Source organism: Ambystoma mexicanum, chromosome 11 (genome assembly GCF_040938575.1).
Source record: "Ambystoma mexicanum isolate Mex_15411 chromosome 11, UKY_AmexF1_1, whole genome shotgun sequence".
NCBI lineage: Eukaryota > Metazoa > Chordata > Amphibia > Caudata > Ambystomatidae > Ambystoma > Ambystoma mexicanum.
Window position 1 is genome coordinate 555377212 of NC_090934.1, and position 25616 is coordinate 555402827.

At 46.2% G+C, this 25616-nt stretch overlaps 1 protein-coding gene across 1 annotated transcript in view; it reads right to left on the reverse strand.

Annotated features, from left to right (window-relative positions):
- The window catches only part of TFIP11 (tuftelin interacting protein 11), a 643289-nt gene that overhangs the window by 556066 nt on the left and 61607 nt on the right, over nucleotides 1–25616 (reverse strand). The window contains exons 2-3 of the mRNA XM_069623380.1: nucleotides 19891–20093; nucleotides 16816–16972 (exon numbers count right to left, since the gene is read on the reverse strand). Coding sequence (XP_069479481.1) covers nucleotides 16816–16972; nucleotides 19891–20087 — 354 coding nt within the window. The 5' untranslated portion in view covers nucleotides 20088–20093. The remainder of the gene's footprint in view (nucleotides 1–16815; nucleotides 16973–19890; nucleotides 20094–25616) is intronic.

The following is a 25616-nucleotide window of genomic DNA, read 5'->3' on the forward strand; positions in this document are numbered from 1 at the left end:
TTTTTTTGATTGTGTCAATGCGCCTCCCCTTAAGCTTTTTAGGGCTCGCTTTTCGTCATAGTTGGATAAAGTTAATACCATCGGCAAAAGTCTCCCTCTTGCAGAAGTAGATTTTTCTTCTCAAGAGTCGATACATAGACCACTACTTTGTCCAGTCTCCTCTTCTGGGAATTCAATCAAATGGAAGTCAAGGGATTCTATGCCCTTGAAAGCCTGTATACAGTGTAGTAGGCAAAGTATATTCGCCTTATTTAATATCAGGTCGTCATTTATCAGTAGAATTCTTTGGATGAGTAATCGGTAGGCAGTGTTATCTTTATCTCCGCCTCTCCTTTGCCCCGTTCTATACCTTCCAAGCCTTATTATCAGGTGCTCGGGTTGCACCCTTCAGATCTCTTTGCAGACTTTTTACGTTTGCCCTTTTCTGCTCTAAGCTTCGAAAGGGGCGATTTTTGCTTCTTACTTCCCTTGACAAATTTATGGAATAAAATTTAGTGGGTTCATCCTCAAATTCCTCCTCTGTAGCTGACTGCAGCTGCCTTCTTTTTGTTTCTGGCATTTCTGACTGACATTCAATTTGAACGATTTTCCTTTTAACTTTTCTCTTTTCAGGGCCCGATACTGAGGCTTGTATTTGATCTCCTTCATCTGAACTTTCTTCCGACATACTATTGTCGTCCTGTGAATCCACTAAGTTATGAGTTTCCGGTCTCCTCGCATCTCCTACCAGCCTACATTCTTCACCCTCAGTAATAGTATAGGTGGATAGGTTAGTAAGGTCCTCCATCTCGTCATCCTCATTTATGTCCTCTCTAAATGGTTGAAAATAAACTGGCTTCCCTGCTGGGGTAAAATCACTAGATTCTACTGGGGGCTTAACTTCAGCAGAACCTTCCTGTGATGGTAGACCTCCACTATTAGGTAGGTTTATGTTTTTCAAGAATGGTCTTGTCCTTTGTACTCTTGGAGGCTGCCTGGTTTTAGGCTGCTTTATATTTGTTTTTTGTTTCTTCTGCTTGATCAGGTTTTCTTTTAAAAGCTCTTTTTGTTTGAGGTGACAGAACTTTTTTCGTTTCCTCTACCAATTTAGTGAATCTCACATTTCTTATTTTGAGCTCTTGTATCTGTAACCTTGTCTCCTTCCAACAGCCACACTTTTCTTTTTGTCTGGGATGTAGGGGCTGTGTCTACACTTTCTTCCATTGTAATTAAATCCCCCTTGTGGGGTTGGATTTCCTGACTCTCAGGATGTGATACCTTCCTGCTGTCTTTCGGGTCAATGGCCGGCGTTATCTTATCCCTCGAGTCCTTTAGTCTCAATTTGCCCCCCTAAGCCATCAAGACTTTGTCCAGCGTTACTAAACGCACACTATAACCTGTACATTCTTCTGGTCTTATGTCAGCGTCTGTTTGTCCAAATCCGCTCGTCTCTTATTTTTGTCTTGGATAATGGGATCTATTATACTATGTAAAATTCCTGTAATCTGTTGCGTGTTTTTGTCCAGGTTACTCTGAATAGCTGTAACAAAGCACTTGAAACACCCCATCTTGGAATGAAGTATCGCCAGCAATGTTGATTGGTCCCCGATTTGGTCATTTAATGCCTCGTGCAATTTCATATAGGGGGTCAAGGTTAATGTGAGAGTCGCTATCAGGTCAGCGTCTACTGATGTTTTTTTTGTCATCTGTTCTTCCATTTGCACAGATGCCATGTCCATTAAAAGGTCCTCATCCAATAAAGATATCTCCAAGTCTCGATGCGAGCACCCCACCAATGAGTTGGACATTTTGTTTTTATTTTTTGGCTCCCCTGGAAAGGTACCTCGTTTACCCTTATCTTCCATTCTAGAGACTATAGGGTCACTCCTCAATGCACTCAAGCTTTGTTCAAAGTCAATTGGGTCGTCATTTTGATTGATATTTTTATTGGGATTTGTTTCACCCCAATTTTGTCTATTGTGGTTTTCCACACCCCCGGCCCGTTCCTCAAATATGCTCCGTGAGGTTTTATTATCGGTCTTTCGAAAAAAAACTCTTTGGAAAGTAACGTAGCTGGAGTTAAGCTCAGTGGCTTCCAAATCGATTTTAATTATGTTTGAGTCGTTTTTTTAATGCAGAGTTGGGTGTGGGTTTGCCAAATCTATATACCATAGATTGAGACTTGGTGGTTACTGTTGTTGTTATTGCTGCCTCTATAGGGGCTGTGTGGTCTTCCCCCAAGGTTTTAGAAGCTCCAACTGCTTTTAGTAAACCTTCTGATGCTTGAGGTTCCACCATGTCAATGGTCTGCACCACCTTGTCACTATCTACTTCCCTTTGGTCATTTGAAGATGTTGTCAAGTTGCACGGATTGCATTCCTTCTCCATTTGTAGAAGGTTATCCGACGATGCCGTCGAACGGCCTACTTCTACCCCAATATTGATAGAGCCTGCACTGAGTGCCCATTCCTTGCGAGACTGGTTCTGCTCGTCACCGGGTCCCTTCTCCCGACTTTTTCCAGGCTCCTCGGCAGAGGGGGGTATGATATAGTCATTTACACCACCTCTATTCCATCTTACCCTGGTCTCAATTCTACCTCCAACATACTGAAGGCCTATCTACCAATCTACCCTCGCGTTGGTCCTTCGGTGTTAGGCACACTACTGGGACTATGGTTCGTGAATAGTATTCCCAATGCCAAGACCAACACCTGGGATTGCAGCGGGCATCAAATGGGATGACCCCCCCACCCCCCACAGTCTCCCTGCGGCACCCCGTAAGGCTGGCTGATTAGTGTGCCGTTAAACCAGTTTATGCTCTGTAGATAGTCTCGCTAGTATCCAAGGTCAACACCTGGGGCCGCCGCTGGGATCAAAGGGATAATCCCCACAGTCTCCCGGCGGCACTCAATTAGCCTTGCTCTTTGATACAATTAAACCAGACCTTTCTAGAAATACAACAAAAGGGATGTGTAGCGGGAGGCAAAACAGAGTAAAGAGGATTTTTCACATAGTCTTCAATGGTCAAGGGGTGGTTCAAAAATTTTAATGAATATATCAGATTATTTCAGGTGCAAAAGACACCCTGGGAAAAACTGCACAAAACAAAACCGGTTGTTGCCAATCGGTAACCGTATTATGCACTCCTTAGGGGACTCAATATCCCAGGGTGATTAAGTGTCTAGAGAGTAAACAGGCTGCCAATAAAGGAAGACTCCTCTCAGTAGACCATAGAGGTAACTAATTCACAGTATCTGATTAATCTCTTATTTAGCATACATTAGTAACGGGATACATTTGCATGTGTAGTAATCACATTCTTCTTAATTGTAGAGGTAACAAAGTCAAGACAAAGATTTCAGAAAAATAAATGTGTTTAGTATTGTGTTCTTGTCAAAAACAACCATCTGTGTTCAGTGGCTAGTTTCCAAAATACAATGAAGTAAATCTTTTCAACATAAAACTAAAAAAGGTAGGTCAATACAGATCAGCAGTTTGTACATCATGTTACAATCATCATAAAATCTCATGTGATTCTGGAATGAATAATCCAACACACTCCTTTCAAAGTAATTCATGCAGACGCGTTTCGGATTCAGTTGAATCAATCTTCAGGGCAGGGAGCGTTTGGTTTTGTAAAATGTTCAAGGTTTGTTCATACTCTAGCCTTGTGTTGCTAGGTGAAACGTTGTTCAGGAATCCTACAAGGCAGTCATAACCATTCCAGGAGCCGGGTAGTGAGAATGTAGAATTGCTGCTCTCTCATTGTGTAAATAGGCTTCCCACAGTGTGGGACTCCAGCCAGCTGTCTAGAGATCCACTCAGAGTTCAAAATGTCAGCGTTCTTACTGCAGTCAAAGCCTGACCAAGCAGACACCAACAGCTCTTAAACCCACAAAGCGTGACTAGTACTTACACGTTTGGGATTCTTGGCGGTGTCTCCTTTGTTGCGTCAAGCAGGGAAAATGATATATTTCTTACTGCTAACGTTAATGTTAACTGTTTAAACCACTCTGCGACCGCTTCGCAGTGCGTACGTGGTTAAGAATGAAAGCGGGAGGGGGGGCGGGTTGAACACAACCGCTCAACACAGCCTCCCCTTGGATCTTAAAGCAATATCAACCTTATTTCCCTCGTGGTTGCAGGTTTGTACACATTAGCACTTGGAAGTAACTCTCACACTGGAAAGTCAAGCGGTCTGCTGCTTAACTGCTGCCCACTTAGCAAACCACTTTGCATGAATTTCTTACCCAATCTAGTGGAACATTTTATATAACTGCATGCAGCAAGAACATCTCATTTCTTGCATGCTATCCAGCACCCAGTGTGTGGAAAAGAGCCACAGGGGGTCAGCCGTCACTGCAGGTGGAATGGGCTTTTAGTCTAACACGCAAGCGTACAGAGATTACCAATACATTGCATTAGTGCAAGGAGCAGTAGCTCTGGCGTTTGTGCCCCTGTGCTATTTATTTTATTTACAAAATCATTTGTTCACGCAATGTCTTTTTTAAAACAATTTTAAACTTTATTTATTAAGTGCTTGACAAGGTGACAAGGGCAATCATATCGGTAGCGTTATACAAGGTAGCATGAATTTAGCTGTGATCTCATTCCCAATTATGTTACAGTACATTGCCGCTGTGTGGTTCCAAACGAGGAGTAATAAGTTCCTAACTAACACATACAGTTTTCAGAGTTCAAGGGGGATCAGAGGAATCAAGGGGTTCTGTGTCTCTCAAGCCATCAGCGGCGATTGTTTGCAGGTAAGCTCGCAAAGGGAGCCAAATGTCTGGTGGCGTGCAGCAGGTTGGCTGCAGGGAGATCCAGCGTTCCTCAATTTCTGATGCCCAGGTGACATCACGGAGGCACTGTTCAATGGTGGGACTAGTAGGTCTAAGCCATAACAACAATATACAGCGCACAGCAAGGATCATGCAAAGACTAGTAAGTTTACGACAGGTTCCCTGAAGTGTCAAAAACTCATGAACAGGCAGTTCATAGGATTCGGATCAATTGTGCAGTCTAGCATAGCAGAAACAGCAATACAAACCAGTCCAATACCTAGAGATTCTGGGACAGTCCCAGATCATGTGGAAGTAGCCAGCGTCGTCTATGTGGCATCTGGGGCAGCGGGGAGAGCAGTTTTGAGACATTGTGTGTAGTCTAGCTGGGGTGTAGTTGAATCTATGCAGCACCTTGAATTGTATCAGGAGGAACCTGGCATTAAGGGAACCCTCCCGAGTCCGCATGCACATAGCCTCCCAGCCCTGGTCAGTGAGATTAGTACCCAATTCTCTGCCCTATGTCTCATAGAGCTTAGAAAGCCATTTATTAATCTGGTCCTGAAGCAGCTTGTACAGTCTAGATACTACCCCAGTAGGTACTACACTTCCTGAAATTAGTGCTAAAAGTGGTTCATCCAGAAGTGGCGAGGGGAACTCCCTCCATGTCTTTTTGACTGTGCGGCGGAGCCCTGCATACTTCAACCACCGGGAGGACTGCACACTTGAATATTTAAGTAGATCAGTCCACGCGACAAATGAGCCCATTTCAGGGGTGTGGCCAACTAGCCATGGAATAGGACGTGCTTTCTCCCGCTGCTCCGGCCAATCCGACAATGATCCTGGAATCTATGCTTAAAACGACCTAGGCGTTCCAGAAATAAAGATACGAGTGTTCGAACTAACGCTCTGCAGCAACCTCTGCATGCGAGTGAATTGAGCCTGGCACTCAGGAGAAAATATAACATCAAGCGGGCGGCCGTGCGGATACATTGTCACCAAGATAGCGGACAACAAAGGGATTGTGCCCACAGTCTCGGAGAAGACCGAAGAAAGCTAAGCTGCCTAGCAGAGCGAAAGAAGTGAGCCACCGCGAGACACGCATAACGCTTTGCCTCCAAAGCTTGCTCCTGTTGCTTCCTGATGGCAACAATGTGGCGGCGCTCCAGAGCCTGAGCGGGCGAGCTGATCGTGACACGGCAACAGTATCCCCTATGGCGAAGACAGGCAACTGAAGTGTAGGCGGCTCCCTGACGCTTGCGACTGTTGTTGGGGGAGGCACAGACTGCAGGCGACGGCGAGATCTATGAGAGAAACACCAGCCATGAGCGGCTTATGAATAATTGCAGGCCCCGGACGTCTGCCGAATACAGTGAGCGGCAACAAAGCACCCGCGAGTGCAGGGCGAATGGATGCAGGACCTGAGCCTGGCATTTAAAAAAAAAAAGTTAAATAACAAAAGGATGGTGGCGAGCAGCATGGGATGAAAGTGCATGAGACCAACAACAAACATCCTTGGATTGCAGTGGTCTACAAAAACTCCGATTTGTATGCAGCCCTGTTGCATCGCTAGTTGGGAGCTGTGTCCCACAGACTGTAGTGATGGTGTAGCGCCTGGAGTGCGCCAGAAGCCCGCTCTTGTATGAGAGAGGGCCCAGGAACTGTACTAATACAGGGAGCAGTGAGAGCAGCCAGAACCTGCATCAAGATACTGGGAGTGCACCCAAGCGCTGCCAGGCGAAACGGCTACTTGGGTATACCGCCATTTCAGTAGCAGGAGCAGCCTACGTGCTGGCTCCTCTTGGACATATGCCGGATGCTGTGACAGCAAAGCGAAAGGTGGCAGGCATGGAGGTGCACATGTAGCATTGGCCACATTACATACTGGAGTTGCACTGGTGGTGGAGAAGGAGGAGCACCTAGCGACCTGGGGGAATAAGCGAAAGGGGGGCCGACCACGACAGTCAGAGAAAGTATGTGCGAGGACATGCCCCACTCAGAGGATTTGGAGACGTAGCCAAGCCTGCACGATGACAGTAAAAGGGCCCACGGCAAGGACTAAGCACTCCACAATGGAGGTCTTTGCTAAAACACAACGGACCCCCTACTGCTCCGGTGCAAAGCACACCGGCAGCCCCAATGGACGCTGCCCATGAAGGAGAAAACAACTCGGTCCTGGCAGCCATAACAGAGCTGAGAACCTCATGGGCGACAAAATTGGCGGATCTACGAGAATAAGATTGACGCGGTTGGAATCGAAGTTACTCTGCTGCCAGAGGATGTCAGAGCTCTGGCGGACAGGACAAGCGGGCGGATAGGACAAGCAATCTGGAGAGTGCTGTGAAACCAACACAGACACCAGCACGAACAATGCGAAGGAGGTCCATATACTAAAGCAACAGGTAGCAAACCTTGAAAATCGAGCAGAAGAGGCGGAAGAAAGGGCTAGACGGAAACAACATCCGGCATGGTCGGCCTGCTGGAGGGAGAGGAGGGCCAGGACACCACAGATTATGTGGAGACCATGATCCTGCAGGAGATAGGCGCAGACAAGCTCTCAGAAGGGTTTACGGTTGAACGAGGCCACCAGGCCCTCATGAGGAAACCGCGGCCCGGTGCCCCTCCCAGAGCGATCATCACGAATATTTTAAACTATAAAGATAGAGAAAAGATACTAGAGTACTTTCGGAAAGGTGGAACGATAGAAAGGGCTTCTACCAACATCACGACGTACCCCGATTACACCATGCTGGCGCAAAGACAGCGATACAGTTATGTGGCGCTCAAGAGGAGACTGCGCGCAGCGGGGATAAAGTACATGCTTTTGTACCCCGCAAAGCTTAAGGTACTGCATAAAAGTAGAGTGTTCTTCTTCGACACCTCAAAGGAAGCGGTGGCATGGTTGGACTTGCAGGGTTGACCGGAGCGCAATGAGGAACAAGATCATCTGGAACGTGACAAGTGAGATGGAGGTGCTGGGAATTTCGAAGGGAAAAGGGAGGATCGGGAGGGGGGGGCAGTGGGGGAGTCCTAGTAAAAGACCGAGGGACAATTGTATGACACTATGATAACTTTGGTACTTCCTGACTCTGTTGGACTAGAATATAGATGATTAAAAGCACAAGTAAATTGGATAGTGGTAGGTGTAGTACGCTTGACGCAATCAGGAGCAGCAACACGGAAGCAACCTACCCCCAAGAACTAGTAGTAAAACAGCCATTAGGGCTATTCTTTTACCCTGCTGAGCCGCGAGTATGGGCTGGTGCCAAAAAAGGGCTAGATGCGGGGGTGCCTGAGATCCATGGATGGAGCTGGGCAACAGTTGGGGAGGGGGTTGTTGGGGCAGGGAGGGCGGGGCAGGGAGGGGGCGTTTGTTGTGTTGTTAGTTAAGGGGAGTTTGAGTTGGGAAACGAGCCCATATAGACGAGTTAGGTGGTCGGAGTTGGACTGCACGGGAGAAGGGAGGAGTGGGACTTTACCATGCCATGGGGGACTTTGAAATAATCACCTGGAACGTCAGGGGGCTCAATAGTTATTTGAAGAGGAATAAGGTGATATTATACCTACGCAGGCAAAAGATGGATATAGCCCTTCTGCAAGAAACACATTTGACGCGAGACAAGACGGAGGTGATTGGGAATAAATGGAAAGGGAAAGTTGTGGGATCCTCATACTCGGCGTATGCTAGGGGTGTGATTATCTCGGTGGCGCCACATGTCCCATTTCAGCTGTTACAAACGCAGGTTGACACGGACGGGAGGATGTCATGTTGAGGGGATTGGTTGAAAATAAAGAGATAAGCTTAGTAAATACGTACGCCCTGAACCAAAATACAGCGGCATATTTTAAGACATTGTGTAACAACCTCAGCATGTGTGTGGGGAGTGCAGTGATTGGGGAGGGGGCGGGTATTAAACCCAAAGGTAGATAGAACGGATGGGAAAATGGACAGACCTGCCCCCGCTGCTAGAGCGCTGCAAATACTGCTGAACGACTTTGGGTTTGAAGATGCATGGAGGGTGCGACACCCCCAGGAGAGGCAATACTTGAATTTTTCTGCCTCGCAGCAGCTACATACAAGGCTAGACTATGTATTTGTTACACCAGAGATACGAACGGAGATCACGCATGTTGAATGTAAGGCGAGAGTTCTTTCGGATCACTCGCCTTTGATCCTTGGATGGCAATATCGTCCTACGAGGGTGAGGATACCGACCTGGCTCCTCAGAGCAGAGGCGCTGAGAGACCCCCGCTTTAGAGAAGACATGCGAGAGGAAATTGTCAACTATTTTGATATAAATACTGGCAGTGTGGACTCAGCGTGCACATTGTGGGAGGCCTTTAAGGTTGTGATGCGGGGGTAGCTATAGCGAAATCAAAAGGGCTGCAAGGAGGATCCTGGCTGATCTCCGGGAAACGGAGGGCGAGTTGGAAAAGGCACTAAAGGGAGGAAATAACACTAAAGAAGACGCTGAATTGATACTTAGGCTGCAGCAGAAATGTGCTGGGCACTGGGAGAGACTGTGTAACCTCAACTACAAAAAATATATAGAGAGACAGCATGCGCGAGGGGATAAACCTGGGAGGATTTTGGCATGGCTATACAAGAGTGAAACCCAGAGACCCATGATTAGGACGATAACATGGGAAGACGGAGGAGAGGTTGACACCCAGGAAGGAGTCAACCAGGAGTTTATTTTATGGGCGGCTATATGAAGATGGGTAGGATAATCGCGTGATGATTGCAGAAACATTGGAAGACATAGGATTGCCGCAGATCAGTGCTGAGGAAAGGGAGGAACTGGATGCGCCGATCACCTTAGAGGAGTTAGAGGAGGTGGCAAGACAGTTGCCCACTAGTAAGACCCCGGAGGCTGATGGACTCCCGAGCGAATTCTATAAAGCATTCAACGGAGAATTGCTTCCCCCCCTGCTAGATATGCTAAATGAGTAATACGAGCTGGCCAGACTGCCAGAGTCACTCAGAGAAGCTATTATAATACCGCTACCCAAACCTAATAAGCCCGGGCAAAGCTGTGGTTCATACAGAACCCCCTGTCAATGTTAAATCAAGACAGTAAAATACTGACGGCTGTTCTGGCAAATAGACTAAGGAGGGTTATCGGTAAATTAATACACCTGGACCAGACAGGCTATGTCCCCGATAGGAATTTGGCCAATAATCTCAGAAGACTCCACAGAGTCATTGAATTACGGAAACGAGTCTGATGGCGAACTAGCAATTGTGTCCCTAGACGCAATAAAGGCTTTTGACTCGGTCAAATGGCCATGGTTGCTGGCGGCCCGGGGTGGCTATGGGATGGGTCCTGGATACTTACAATGGGCCAAAATGTTGTACAGTGAACCGCTGGCCAGGGTTAAGACTAGAGCAGTGATATCGGAAAGGTGGCAACTCTGAAGGGGCACCAGACAAGGTTGCCAGTGGTCCCCTATGCTCTATATCTTGGCTCTGGAACCCTTAGCGATCTACCTGAGACAACAGTATGCCACAATAGGCATCGCGGTGGGGAGCGAACGACACCGGATAGCCTTATATGCAGATGATGTGCTGCTGTATCTGCGACATCCAGAGGAAAACCAATATATCTTGGAGGTAATGGACAAATACGCAGAGATGTCAGGCATAGCAGTGAACAAATGAACCCATTTCAAACATGCCGCCGCCGCCTGGAGTGGAGTAGACATCCGCCGCCCATATGTTCACGGTGGTTCTGCTTATTTTAGGGAACCCCGGGCAGATGTTCCATAAGGGTTGGTGCTTGTCAATGGGTGTAGTACCAAATAGCGGAGGTACCGGGATCCGGTAGCGTGTCGCTCGATTCTTACGTGAGGGAGTGGAGGGCCATCAGCGAACCAGTACGCTGCATATTGAGTCTGGGCTGTCAACCAGTATTTTTCGAAGTCTGGGGCCGCCAGGCCACCTTGGTTATATGGTCTTGTGAGTGTGGCCCATTTTAATCTTACCGCTCCAGCATGCCACAAGAATCCGTTTATCTCGGACCTCTGCTCATCAAACAGCGCAGTACAAGGACATATTTGGATATTCAAAAAGCAGTACAGTAATTGCGGCAGTATTATAATTTTAAGAAGGGACATCCTGCCCGCGAGGGTTATGGGCAGCTTAGCCCAAGCACACAGTTTCATCCTGAGCTGTTGCAAGTCGAATCCAAGGTTTTGCATGTACAATCAACTCTGCTGCCTCGTGATTATAATACTAAGGTACGTGGTCTCGGTAGGAGACCAACCAAACCCCATGAGGTCAGCCGGGGCTGCAGTAGTGTCAGTCAGGGGAAATAATTTGGACTTGGAACAATTGACCTGAAGCCCGGACAGAAGTCCAAAGTGGAGGACATCACACATGATGGGAGAGAGGTTCAGCTCAGGATCCCTGATGTAGAATAATGGGCCCGTAAGCCGTATCCCCCTGTGCGCATGCTACTGTCGCATCAGATCAGCTAAAGGCTCTAGGACTACTGCAAAGATAAATGGAGAAAGCGGGCAGCCTTGTCTGGTCCCCCTGCAGATGTCAAATGGCGCGGAGAGCCGGCTGTTGGTGCAAACGCTGGCCACCAGCATTGGATAAAGTAGCTGTATCCATGAGATGAAGGGGGCCAAAGTTGCATTTGTCGAGCACTGCCCAGAGAAACCGGCAGGATACCCAGCCAAAAGCCTTCTGAACATCCGGTATAGCAGCAACTGCCCCAACGTCGGGATCAATTTGGGCTAGCATGTTAAAATAGTCGCCTCAGGTTGAGAGCCGTGAAACGGCCAGGAACAAATCCTGATTGGTCAGTTTGTATTAGGTGTGTCATATAGGGAGCAAGCGAAGGGCAAGCACCTTTGTGAATATTTTAACATCACTATTGATGAGTGATAAGGGGCGATAGGAGCCACAGTGCGTAACTGGCTTACCAGGTTTAAGAAGCAAGGTAATCACGGCTTCTCCGAGTGTGGGGAGGTAGCTCCCCCTCGCACAGTTTCGCCCAATTTCTTTGGCCAGGGCCATGCCACAGATATAAGCCTTAAAGGCATCCCAGAGGGTAGCCAGGGAGTCCACTGTGCCCGCATTTATCCTCAAATAGTCGTCCCCACATTTCCCTAGCTCGGCCTTAAATACAGAGGGCCTCCTCACGAGTTGGGCGGTAGCGCCGGCGCTAATAGCCCTACCGCCAAACCCCCCGGCGCTATTAGCGCCGGATCACGGGTTTGGCAGAAGGGTTATTGCCCATTCCCCATTGGGCCCATTCGGGAATTCCTCAGGCCCAATGAGGAAAATCCCGCCGACGTAATCGCGCCGAAAATCGGTAATTTTGCCACGGATTTCCCCCCAGCTCAGAGCTGGGGGGAAATCCACCAAAGCCATGATCTGGCAGACCCTTAAATGCAGCGGTAATAGCGCTACCGCTGCATTTAAGGGTTACCCCACCAGACTTGTGATGAAATTCATACAATGAATATGCTTTTCGATGGAAAAGCATTTCAATGAATGAATTTCGATGGCTAATGATTCAATGGAAATTATTTTGATGGAAAAACAGCTTACCCCCCCATAACTGAGATAACAACAACATTCGCAACATAGCTTGGGGGGGCTGTTCGCAGCGATCAACCCGGTCCACAACACAGCAGAGTAGGGAGACGCAAGTATAGAAAGCACAACACCATACAGTTAGAACCTTTGCAGAGGGTGGGGGGGGGGGGGGGAAACAGTAGTTGGCACTGCGGAACACAGTGCAGCAATACGCGGTGAAAGGATAAGCAGGTTCACTCAGGAAGTGTTGGTACAGGAATTTCATCGCTTCTTCAGGGATTGTAAAGAAGTAAACTTTCTCAGAGTGCTCTACTCTTAACTTGGCAGGGAACAGCATAGCATAATTGACACGCAGGTCGCATAGTCTCTTTCACAGCCATCTGATATGATGTATGAAATGGTATTCATAACAAGCCTATACACAAGAGTTTCAAGGTGCGACGGGGGGGGGGGGAACAGAGGGAAGACAGAGACAACGCTCTTACTAGGCTGGGGGTGAGGGGGGGAAGTGCGAGGGGAAAGGGGGAGGGGCAGCGCAGTGCATAGGATAAACAGTAAAATAAATAAAAAATATAAAAACAAATACAATAAGAAGTGAGGCCAGCTGGTTCATGGGTAAGTGCAGACATCAGGTGTCAAGTGCTGCCCGGGAGGGCTGTAGGCATACAGAAACAGCCCACGAGTGCAAGGGTTGCCAGGGGGCAGTGCAGGTGTTCAACTGGCAGGAAGGGGACCTGGACCTGGGCCTTAGAACAGAGGGTAGCCACGTGACCAGTGCAGTTTCAATTTCGGCCAGGAGTTCAGCAGGGGAGGAGAGGAGAGAAAGAGAGGAAAAGAGGAAGGTCTTGAGGGGCTTCTGGAACCAGAGATGTTCTCCTCAAGTTTCAGAGAGGCAGGAAGGCTGTTCCAGAGGGAGGCTCCAGCCGAAGAAAGAAATCTACCACCAACTTGTTGCTTGTAGAAGCGACTGACCCTGAGGGAGTTGGAGGCGGATGAGCGAAGAGCTCGAGAAGGAAGATATTTAGGAAGAGAGTTGAAGGTATTGAGGCCCCAGTCCCCAGAAGGCCTTATGGACAATGCAGAGGGTTTTGAACTTAATCCTTGCAGTCACTGGGAGTCCGTGCAGAGGTTTTAGTCCTGGAGAGATTCGATAACTGGACTTGAGGCCAAGGACAAGTCTTGCAGTCCTGTTTTGAACCTGTTTTGGATGAGTTGCAGAGGGCTGAGAGTAGAGGCAGGAAGATTTAGAAAGGCTATAGAGTAACCCGATCTCTGGAGACAATGAGCTTTTGGGGGTAAGGAGAGGAAATGAATACCTCTGAGGAGGTGCAGCTGGTAGTGGGACTTTGAGACGTCAGCAATGTGAGGGGAGAAGGAGAGTGTGGAGTCGAAGAAGACCCTGAGGTTTTTAGCCTCACAGATGGGAGCAGGAAGCGGGCCAAGAGAGGTCGGCCAGAGAGTGACAGGAAAGGAGGGAGCAGGTGAGCTGATGAGGAAAATCTCAGTGTTACTGGAGTTAAGGCAGAGATCATTGGCTGCACACCACTTCTGGACAGCAGTCAGATGAGAGAAGGAGAAGAGGTGGCTGAAGGGAGCCTGAAAATGAGCTGAGTGTCATCTGCATAGCACTGAAAGTTGGGGCAGGGAGGGGCCCCTGGTTTAGGCTTTGTGGTCAGTGAACAGTGAGCACATTTTATGGCAAATTGAGGCGAGAGCTTGGGACCAATCAAGCAGGGAGAGAAGAGTGCGCTCCAAGTAGTCCTCCATGGCACCCCAATTATGCATATGTTATTAGGCCGTGATTGGGACTTTTCTTGGTGACAATTTGCAACTGCTTGGTGAGTGCAGGCAAGCAAGTTCTGAGTGAGTTGATGTAGTCTTCAGCCAGCCCGACCCTAGACTCAACCTCGGTGACACAAGTATCGGTTTTCTCCATGTGAGCCTTTCTGGCCCTAATAGTGCCACTCATGTCGTCATGTTTGGTGTTGAGAGTTGTGAACCCCTCACGCATGAAGTCCATCGCCCGCTGCAGTTCTGTGGGCTTCCCAGAGGAGGAATGGGAGGGGCCCGCCACAGCCTCATCAGTTTCTCCTGGTTCTCTGGTGGCAGTTTTGGTGAACATGTTTATGGAGCTTTGCTTTTTGCCCCCTCCTTTGGTCCTGGCTGCACCTCTTATTAGGATGATGGGTGGGTGGGCTGAGTGGGGCAGTGATTGCCAGTAAGAGGTTAGGGAGAGCTGCAGGTATGGAGGGTGCAGTGTCTGGGGTATTAAACCCCCCCCCGGGCTACTGAATGAGCAGGCAGCGGCGGCGATGCTCGAAAAGGCCGTTAGCCACCTGACCAAAGTGCAGAGGGCCGTCAGGGGGCAGACCCAGTGGGCTCGCAGCCTTTTCAAGCTGTAGAGAGTGCAGCTTTGCCGGAGTAGCAGTCGCAACCCAGGTATAGTGGTTCTTTTGAAGATTTGCCAAAATGCCCAGGGCAGGTAAAACAGTTGTGGGACACGTAGCACTACAGTACAGTGCCACCCTGAAGAAGGTGGCCTTTTTATTCGGGCAGAGCGGATGGGCATACCAGTAGGTGTCTCAGGTAGTAAGGGTTTGGGGCGCAGGGGCGCGCAGTCACTCACTGCACTGTTAGTATGGATAGGCGGTTTGCTCCGCAGGCTTGAGAGCGTTGGGTCATCAGAGGCAGAAGAGGCTAGACGATTGTGGGTGCACAAGAGCCCGTTGACTTCAGGGCCAGCAAGCAGGCACTCGTGGCACGTCACGGGCCAGCTCACTCAGGCCAAGTGTCGCCCCTGCCGCCTCACTGTCAATGCAGAGGGCGCAGGGGCTGGCAATGTCCAGGACCAGCATGGGAAGTAGTGTGTCCCCAAAGATCAACCCACTGCTGTTTTCAGCAAATTTTGTGCACAGTAAGGGCGTTTATGCTGCTGTGTCACGATCGCAAATCACAGAGCCACCGGGTCAAGCAGTCTTATTATTTGCATTCTGGGCAGTGCGCCCATCAGGACAGAAGTGCGTAGATCCAGGTAAGAACCTCCGGCCAGGGTTGGTTTCTGTCTAGGTCATGGGTCTGCAACCTTTGGCTCTCCAGATGTTTGGGACTATAACTCCCATCAGCCCTAAGCAGCACAGTCAATGACAAGGGATCATGGGAGCTGTAGTCCAAAACACCTGGAGAGCCACAGGTTGCAGACCCCTGGTCTAGGTAGATCAGTCACAAGGAGTGTGGCCAGGGCCTGCAGTGAGCATCCACCCCCCCCCGTGCCCAAAAGGGGGGCCCCACTCCAGCCCTCAGGGGGTGGCAGCAAGTTGTTCAGATTTCGTAGCTCCGATGACACAAAGCAGTGGAATGATGTTTACCAGGTCCAAGATGTGCGTCTGGTCTCTCCTACGGGGATATGCTGTTTCTCGCTCTGTTGCCTTCACAATAGTGGACCTTGCAGCCAGGTCTGGGGGTCCTGGCTGTCGGGCACAATGACGCTTGATGGCTGTTTTCCAGGCCTCGGTCCGTCCCAGCAGTGGCGGGGCATCTCTTGCGTCCCTCTCCAGTGTTGGCCTACCCGCAACCACCACTGGGAGCTGCAGCGTGGGCGGGTTGGCAGGAGCAGCCGAAGCGGACCAAGGAGAAGGTCGCGCACAAGCAGACCACAGCAACAAAAAAGGGGGCTGGTTGCTGTGTGACGCAAAAACCCACGCCACCCTGGAAGCAAGACGTCCAGCTGGCCCCGGGCTGCTGACCCGGTAGGCACAGTGGGAGTTAGGTGAATGTGGGGGAGCAGGCAACTGTCGACACACTCCACCGCAGGCACTCCTCGCAGCCCTCCCCAATGTCAGTCCTCCGCTCCTGTGCCTCAAGTGCTCCGATTGTCGTTGTGGGTGCTGCGCCAACAGACCAGGGCGCACTAAGAGGCCAGTTGCGGTCCAGGTGTACCGATATGTCCCAAAGTCAGCGGAGGAGGTATACCCCTCGGTTCAATCACCAGCTGGTTTCGAAATGTTTGGTGCACAGGAAGGGTGCTTCTCGGATCAGGCGGCCATCTTGCTTGCGCGCAACAGTGCACCCCCTCACCCCACTCGCCAATGTCTAATAATATTGCTTCAATGGGAGCAGTCAACTTAGAACAGCAGATAGTGATCTATACCAGATGGTGAGAAATGATCCAAAACTAATTACTGGACATTCTTGCACACACACATTTTGTAAAGCAAAAATTAGGTTTACATTTTTTTTTTTTTAAATGTCTCTTGTTCAGCACTACAACACTTCATTAATTGAGCGAGTATTACATTTGGTAGTTTGCAAGTTGCAGCTTGCTGATGGGGAATACACTTTCAAGTACCAGAGCCCCACCTAATCTGTTTACTTGGGAAATAAATCAAAATCTCAACAGGTACCAAGGTGGAGTTTCCATGCGCCAAGGAGGTTTTGTAACAAAATCGGCAGCAACCTTTTCATTGCAAACACTGAGGTTGCCGACGACAGCCCACACAGACTCACAGTTTTTAACTTTTTTGGCTCAAACTCTTTCGGGAGCTCTTCACGTATCACAGGCACTTCTTCATCAGAATCCGAGTACAGCTCATCCTTCTCCTCTGGTGCCGGTCTCCTTATTCCTGCACTGATAAAATTTACAGGAGCTGTATAGTCACGGGATCTGTGGGAAAAACAAAAACAGAATCATCCTTCAGTGAAAATATATATACTGTCACTTATTTCAGAGCAAAATGACATAGTAACACATTTCAAATCTTCAGAAGTAACAAAAGCGTATATAAAAAAAAGTGTTAACAAAACAGCTAATTTTTGTTCAGATCCTTTAAGCTACATCATCCTATTTCATGGCATATGGTGCAGAACAGCAAACTGAATGACATATCAAAGTTTTTAGCAAAGGCATTTTATTCCAGTAACTAGTTTGTTTGACATATATACACAATATAGACTGTTTAAAATGAGCACTGTACATTGGTGCCCATCTTCCAGCACCACCCGGACTACAATGGACCTCAATTACATGATTCCCCTTAGTGCATTTGGTTGAAGAGATCATCCCACTAGTCCGACAAAGGCAGCCTAACAGCTCCATCTGGGAAAGCAAATGTTTGCAACCTTTCAGGTGACCAATGGGTTTCATCTTCCCAGGCCACCTACACCGCACAATCCCCAGCAAAAAGTACTTGCCAACCACTTGTGTCCCAAGCACCTTCCTTCCGTCCAACCAACCACCTTTTCCCAAAAGTGAACCTGTAATGCTGAAATCATTAGGTGACCAACATCTCACTTTTGTGCATAAAAAAAAAAAAGAAATTCCAGAAAATTAGGAGTAAAACATTTGTCCACGAATTGAAAGGATTGCGACGTGGGGGACCAAATTTCTGGAAATCTCTGGCGGACAGTTGAGCATCAGATTTGCATGAAATTCCTCACGTCTAAGGAAATGAAAGTACTTCACTCTCTGAAAACATGCAGCCCATGCCTTCAGCTGATGATTTGACAACCCATCAAATCGACCAACTGTGTCTAACCCTTCAGGGGACTAAAATCTTTCAACCTCTCAGGCAACCAATGCATTGAGAACCAACACCTTCCAACTTCTTAGATGAAAAAAACATTCTGCCCATGTTCCCAGCTCTGGTCCCTTCTTTTAAAAGATAAATAACATTGATAAACGCATTATTGACCTTTATATTACAATCTACGGGGATTTGGGTGACTATATCTTTGATGGACAGTATTAGAAACAGATATCATTTTTCTGTCAGAGCTTGGCATTTCTTGGTGAAGCATCGATTAACTTGTTCCTTTAAGTTTAACAGCAGACACCCATAAACACTCAGAAATGCTCTAACATCACTAGGAAGAAACAAGAGTTTCATGCAAAATAAATTCAGCCAAATGCCCATTTCTATAAGATCTAAACATAGTTACTATCATCACAGAGCAAAGCAAAGGCACAATGAGCTTCAGTAGATTGGAGAACCTTTCAAACAAACTATGCTTCACTCATCAAGGCAGAGTGTGAGAGAATCACTGACACTTTATAATGACAATACGAAATGAACTCATGCCCACCATAAAACGGTGTCTTCATTTCTAATACTGCACACAAAGTTGACTCCCTCGAGTACAGGTGCAGCAGGGGTCAACGTGCGCATGGGCATAGAAAAACAATGTCTTCTAACCCACTAATGTTCCAAGGACATGAGGGAAAAGTTTGACCTAGCTACAACAGATAAATTGCATGGGGATACCACTCTGCTGCATAACATAATACAAGACACTGACACACAGGAAAGACCTATCATGAGCCTCCTCTACCGGAAAAGAGAGTGACCCACTGACTCATCCATGTTGTCGCATATAACCCTAGTCTAGCACAACCACTCTGGAACAACAGACATCTCCTGGAGGTGAACAAACTCCCTAAATGGCAAGCATGGGCCCAACTAGGTATTACGAAAATTGGCAATGTGCTGAAAGAAAATGTGATAATAGCATTTGCGGATCTAGCTGCCACCTTTGCACTCCCACCGAATGAGCAATACCACTATATCCAGCTCAAACATGCGTTGCAGGCCCATCTCCCTGAATTGAGGGACATACCTGATTACTCTCCACTAGAACGTAATGTATTCCCAGAACTGCTTAAACAGAAAGTCACATCGACTATGTACAGTGCTATTAACTCCTTTGCTACGAATGAGCGGTCGAGTCTGAAAGCCAAGTGGGAGAGGGAGGTAGGTGATATACTCCCAGAGGAATGGGTGACTGCGTTGATGTACCCCAGAGAATCAACTATCTCCTCCAGGCTTAGATTAATTCAACTGAAGATACTACATAGGATTTATTACCCAAGGGTGGCACTGTTCAAGTGGGGAAAGGCTACGAATCCATACTGTTTGCGATGTAAGAGGGAGGAAGGCTCCTATTATCATATCCTGTGGGACTGTGCCATCATTCAACAATACTGGCAACAGTGCTGTGATGAACTGTCAAGGGTAATGGGCAAGAGGATACTTGTAAATCCAAAGCAATTACTGCTGGGGATAGAAGGAGACACTGATCTAACGTGGTATGAGAGAGCGTTCTTATCTACCACCACTGCGATACTCAAAAGGAACATAGCGCAACTTTTGGGCTCCGAGAGACCACTGAGCCTTGAACAATGGATCATGAATGTGGATATCTGCATTGCGATGGAAAAGAGAGTTTATACTGCCAGGGGGTGCCCAGAAAAAGCGCAAAAAATATGGCAAAGTTGGGAAGAGGCGCACTAAAAGTAACTTATAATACTGTAACGTTACGCTACCCAGAGACTTGCAGATGGACTGGTGGGTGTAATGCGAAAGGGACAAAATGTTGTGGCATGTTTTGAAGCTCGTTGGTAAGGGACCACAGCGGGGAGTTCTTGGCGGGCGGGTATGGGAAGTTTTGTTTACCCCACTGTGTGGGGCTGTATGTTTTGTGTTTCCAAAAAAACAATAAAATGTGGCATTATAAAAAAAATAAAACAATGGCAGCACACAGCCCATCACAATTACTGTAACATCACACATAAATCACTTCGCATACTTTTTGCCCCCAAAGCTAGGTCTTTCGTCGTCCGAGTCGTTCTGTGCCCAAATCCCATAGGTGGTATCCTCCTTGGTTTGGAAGTGCCGCCGGCGGTTAGGGTTAAATTCATTTTGTAGATCCCAATCTGTAATCTCAAAACGCTCAATCTCCACCCCATCATCATCATCTTTGCCATAGAGGTGTGACATCGACATGGTGCTCTAAAAAGGAAACAAAACACGTTACTTTTGTTTTCAAAGTTTGCTTGTCAGATGTCCTATTACAACAATCTGAGCCACATCACTGAACATGGCCCCGAGGAAATAACGTGCATTTGAATGTGTTGAAGAGGCCTAGACTACATGGTTTGTGCGACGTCACAGTTAATGCATTAAGGTGCAATTATTCCTATGTTGTGAAACTACATAATTATTTGGTCCTTTCCCAAGTTGCTTAAACAGAGCTTCCTAACAACATCATAATTAGTGGAAATTCTTGCCTTAATTAACACATTGTTATTCTAATTTAATGACATTAAGTGGCTAAGGAGAAGGTGAAAATATTTCACAACTGGTTGCATATTCTAGCAAGCTACAATATTCTGAAAGAAAAATGGTTTGCAGTGCAGAGTAAAAGCCTGCTCTGACCATACCCCTCAGCAATGGCAAGTAGATGGAAAGAGTGAATTAGTTCTCATTGCTATGCAGAATTTAACCTAGAGTACCCTTAATACGTCCACTTGCACAGGTACACATGCCCAAGTCAGTGCCTGAAAGGGATTCTATAAGTAGTACACTTTGCAAGTTGCTGTAGATTTACCCTTTTATATTATGCAGTGATGTGGCACCATTCGATGGCTCTACCCTTGGATGAAAAATAAATGTCTTCAGTTGGCCACTGTATAACCTCTCTTCTGGCGCCTAATACAGAGTCCCTTTTAACCATAAGACTCCAGAGGAATAATGAGCCCTACTTAACCTGGATATGATAATATCAATAACGTCTAGTACTGTTGATTCCTACAATTAGTACTAATGTAATTATATTTAACACACAGTGTGGTGAAACAACTCATTTACAATAATACACAAATATTTATTATCAAACTTATCAGTTTCTTATAAAAACACAGTGGCTATCTATAACAATTGAAACTAAGTTACACCACACATCAAAATATAAAAAACAAATACGTACACATCTGTAACAATTTCTTACAAACATAATGCGACTAAATGTACAAAAGTCTTGAAAAAAATGTAATTAGAAGTACATGAACAATCATGTCGGATTGTACGTTTCTGTTCTCAGTCGTATGTTTGGAACATTCATCAGGGATGCAGATTTTTGCAAAAACAGGTGTATTGCCCATCTTGGCTTCACCCATTTGGAATATCGTAGCAACAGTTAGAATAATATATACTTGCGTTTCTTAATTATTCCTCTTTCTTGTTTAGACCTATTGATTTAGGATTTTAAAACTTGTATTTTTTAGTTAGTCTCCATATTTTTATGCCACCAGTATAAATGATAAACTATAAGGTTTATATAATTTGATACGTCAATTAATATTTTCATAACTTTTTCTTTGATCATACATCCTTATTTTCTAATATGTGGGATAAAGGATTGTATCCCCTTCCCATATCCGGCTCTGCTTGAATCCAAGCTAATTTTGGGTCTGTAAAAACAATGAAAACAGATTGATGATTTAGTTAGTCTGTTAACTCAGTGATATTCAAAATAAAGGGCCCCACAAGTGGAAGAAAAAAACCCACTGTTCTCATATAAAACAAGTTGCGAAAGATATAGACCGCAAATAACATACATTCTACATAGCTATCCCAATTAAAATCTCAGTGACCAGACACAGAGAGCCCTGGCATTGCGGGTTTCTGAAACTATTATTGATTTATTGAACATCTGTATGTTCTCTTGTCCCAAGCTTTCCTCGCTAAGGCAAGCACCTCATTCACTTCTGAACACTGTAGAGGAAAATGAAAAGCAGGTTTGCAATGCCTAACACCACTCCCTTTCATAACGTCGACCAACAGCAATCTCCTAATATCAGCATAGAGGGGGCAAAAAAATAAATTAGCCAGTGTCTCCCTATCCCCACACAGACATGAGAAGGCATCTCTTTTTTACAGCATCATGATTCCATCTGGCTGTTCTGTCCCTCGGTAGTGCATTTTGCCAGGCCCTACAGATGAAGACCCTATCATTTGGATCCGTAACCACAGACATTTAGTCAATAGATTCCTCCTTCAGGTTGGCTACATAATCCCACTTAGAAATCGGTCAGCTGCCTGGAACTGCCGTGTGAACCCATGTGCGTATGTATTAGATTTCTAAATTCATCACGCATTAAATTTCTTTCCGTAATGTTAACAGCGCATCAGTTACCTTAATGAAGACAGCGACTCCTCTAGTTAGAGGCCATGTTTCACCATGGAAATAGTTTGTTCTTCTGGAGTTACGATGTATATCTGTGTGTATTCATATTAGATTGTATTTCACACTCTAATCATGCATTTAAATTGTTGTTTACCTTATTGAAGAATGCAGCTCCTCTCGTTAGCCTACATTCGCGCTCTCCCTTACATTTGCCGCTCTACTACTGATCAGTAAGCCGCAAGACGTCATCAAAGCATCATGGCATCATGTAACCTAATCCTGTGCGTGTAGATTAATGCAATACATTTGATGTTTGATTTAACCGCGGCATCTTAAAGCGGAGTAGTAGATTATTAAGTAGAGTAATGATATAGTGGTCACTGATATTAGTCAAACGGTAGATCGGTTTTAATACTTGTTACCCTCTATTTTATACCCTCTAGCTGTATTACCTCGGTTGGCTTTTTAACTAAATACGGCAGGCCGTTTCTTCTACATGTATCCTGTATCGCATTAAAATACATTTACTAATCATGCATCTCTTATTATCTTTTGGTGGTTTTGAATAGAATGGTTCAGATCACATTATGCCACTCAATATTTTCATTCAACCCCACAATATGGCTATTGGTAAGGAACATTATTTTTTGTTCTAGCTTGCATAGTTTGCTTTTAATTTGGGTTTCATTGTGACTAGTGACTCATGACCATTGTCCAGCAAAAAGCATCATAGTTATATGAGGCTTCCTAACAGTGTGTAACTAATGGGGGCGGTTTCGATATTTTGTTAACAGCTACGATGTTCTATAATTCTGCTTTTCACTTTTTGTCCCGTCATCCCAAAGTATCAGCCCGCAAGGACCATGTATCATGTACATGACATTATTTGCGTCACAATTTGCGATGTTTGAATACAAGGCTTAGGTAGGCTTATATCAATTTCTTTACTTCTTTTAGACTGTGCATCTGCTGCATGGGTAATGTTATTTAACAGGATCCACAACCCAACTTCGTGTTATGGTTTTTGCCAGCATTTCTTTCTCTGCGATATTCTGTACTTTTTTTAAGGCAAAAATTGTGTAGTTAGCTCCTTCTATATTTTGTGAAGAATCTGTGGATGTCATTCCTTCTCCTGCAGGGAGAGACCTTTCTCATGTGGCCAGTGCGGTGAGTCCACAGTACTGAGGGTGGTGCACCAGGGAGGATCATATGGGAGAGGAAGCCCCTTATGAGTTTAGGATTGACCATTCCCAGAGAAAGCAGTATTCTTCAGCTTTTTTTTTAGACACTCCCTCCTTCCCACAAGTCAAACTCTCCTTCCCCGTTACAAATCAGTGGCAATGTCTTCTATTTTGAGGGCAACCAACCTGGTACGTTCGACCAGACTAGACTCCCTGGAAATATTAACTGTTTCTCATATGTTTCCCAGCACTGTAAAGATGATCAGGAGTATGATGATCACTCCGGAGAACCAGAGTGAATGGTCTGGTCTCTCACCGCATTTGATTGGTCCAGGGAAATACAAAACAGTAGAGGGGAAAACACATGGAGAGAGCCATCCTCCTACGTGAAAACCCAAGAGATGCCGACCCCGGCAAACCGGGGACTGCAGCAGGAGGTGCTGTGCATGGAAGCAAACAAGGGCGCAAAGGTACTCCTAGGACTTTGCATGCTGCCCCGAGCAAATCTTGCCTCACAGTCCGGCAAGCTGACGGAAAGCAAAGCTGCATCCTGAGAAGAGAGAATAGACTTGCAGAGAATCTGCCACAAGAAGAGAAACCCAAAGGCAAATTGACCAGTGGGGATGCCGCCAACCATAGAGAACACTTGAATGCTGACGGAGCCTCAGAGGGAAGCACCGCTGCTCGGAAGTCGCTAGACCACAAAAACGGGTACATGGGCAGACCGAGAGGTGCTGGAGGTCTGGGAGGAATTGGGAACATCTGCAGAACATGAGATAAGAGGGTCTGGGACCTACACCCATATGAGAGCAAGAGAATAAAAGGGTCTGGGACCCTGAGAGAAAAAGAGGCCGTACAGAAGGAAGCATATGCTTGACAGGGGAGTAAACCAAGCTATTGCAACAGAGCATTGAGAGTCTGGTACCCGCACCCATGTGAGAGCCAAAGAAAAAAAAGAGGGTCTGGGAATCCTGAGAGAAACAGACAGTCCACAAGAAAGCATACTGCGACTACACCTTGCGAGTCGGAGACCCGCACCCACATGTGCAAAAGAGTGTCTGGGAACCTGAAAGCAAACCAGACAGATCAGAAGTAAACCTATGCTTAGCAGGAGAGTAGAACATTTCTTTTGTCATTTTTGATCAATCGAGACATTGGGAACTTTTCTGTTGGCAACAACGGTCATTACCACTTTACTTTGGAAGAGAATACCATTGCACATTTGATTTAGGTCATCAGTGTTCGAGTCAGAAGTAGGTCTTTGGGACACAACAGTGACAGACTCTTTCACATCCTCACATTTTCACTCGTTTTCTTTGAGGCACGGAAACCCCCTTAGCTTTAGAGACACAGAGGCCATTTTCCCAACCCTTTAACTGGTTAATAAAAGTTTATAGCCAAAACCATGCCACCTTGGTTTCGGAGCCTTACTTCTGCACCCTTACAAGTTTTATTGTAACATTTCTTCCAATTCTTTTTGATGGCATCTTTGATCTTGTATGAGATATCTGGGAAGGTAGTCATGGGTTCCCATTTGGGTTTAGAACTTCTAAAGTAGTAAGCTCTTTTAGCAGGCCTTCTTACTATCTTTTTTGGGTAGACCCTTTGTATTAACTTCTTCGTGAGTATGCCAGTTTGTCGTTTTACTACTGTTCCATTTTAGCCTCAAGAATTATCTAAAAGGGTATATTATCTTTTACATGCCCTGCTTCATGACTGTTGTAGTGGAATAATGCATTACGGCCAGTAGGCTTACAGTAAGAATTCCAGATGGTCATTATCACCATATATCTTATGGTTAGGTCTAAATCATTAACTGCTTCTTTGCTCATTGTGTAGTAAAACAAATACGGATTCCTACTATTAATCTACACCATACATTCTTTGGCTCAAGACTTGTTGCAGGATCAAATTAGTATCACATCATCTATATAACAAAACCATTGCTTAATATGGACTCTAAAGGATTATCTTTAAATTATGTCTCTTTAGATTCAAGCATATGAACATATAGCTAAGTGCCATGATGGCCCCCATAGCTGTGCCTTCAATTGGTTTGTAAAATGTTCCTAAAAATTGAAATAGTTCTGAGTATGTTCCAATTCAATACACCACAAAAGATATTTATCATTGGAAACAGATCCGCTAGAAAATCCCACTGGATTG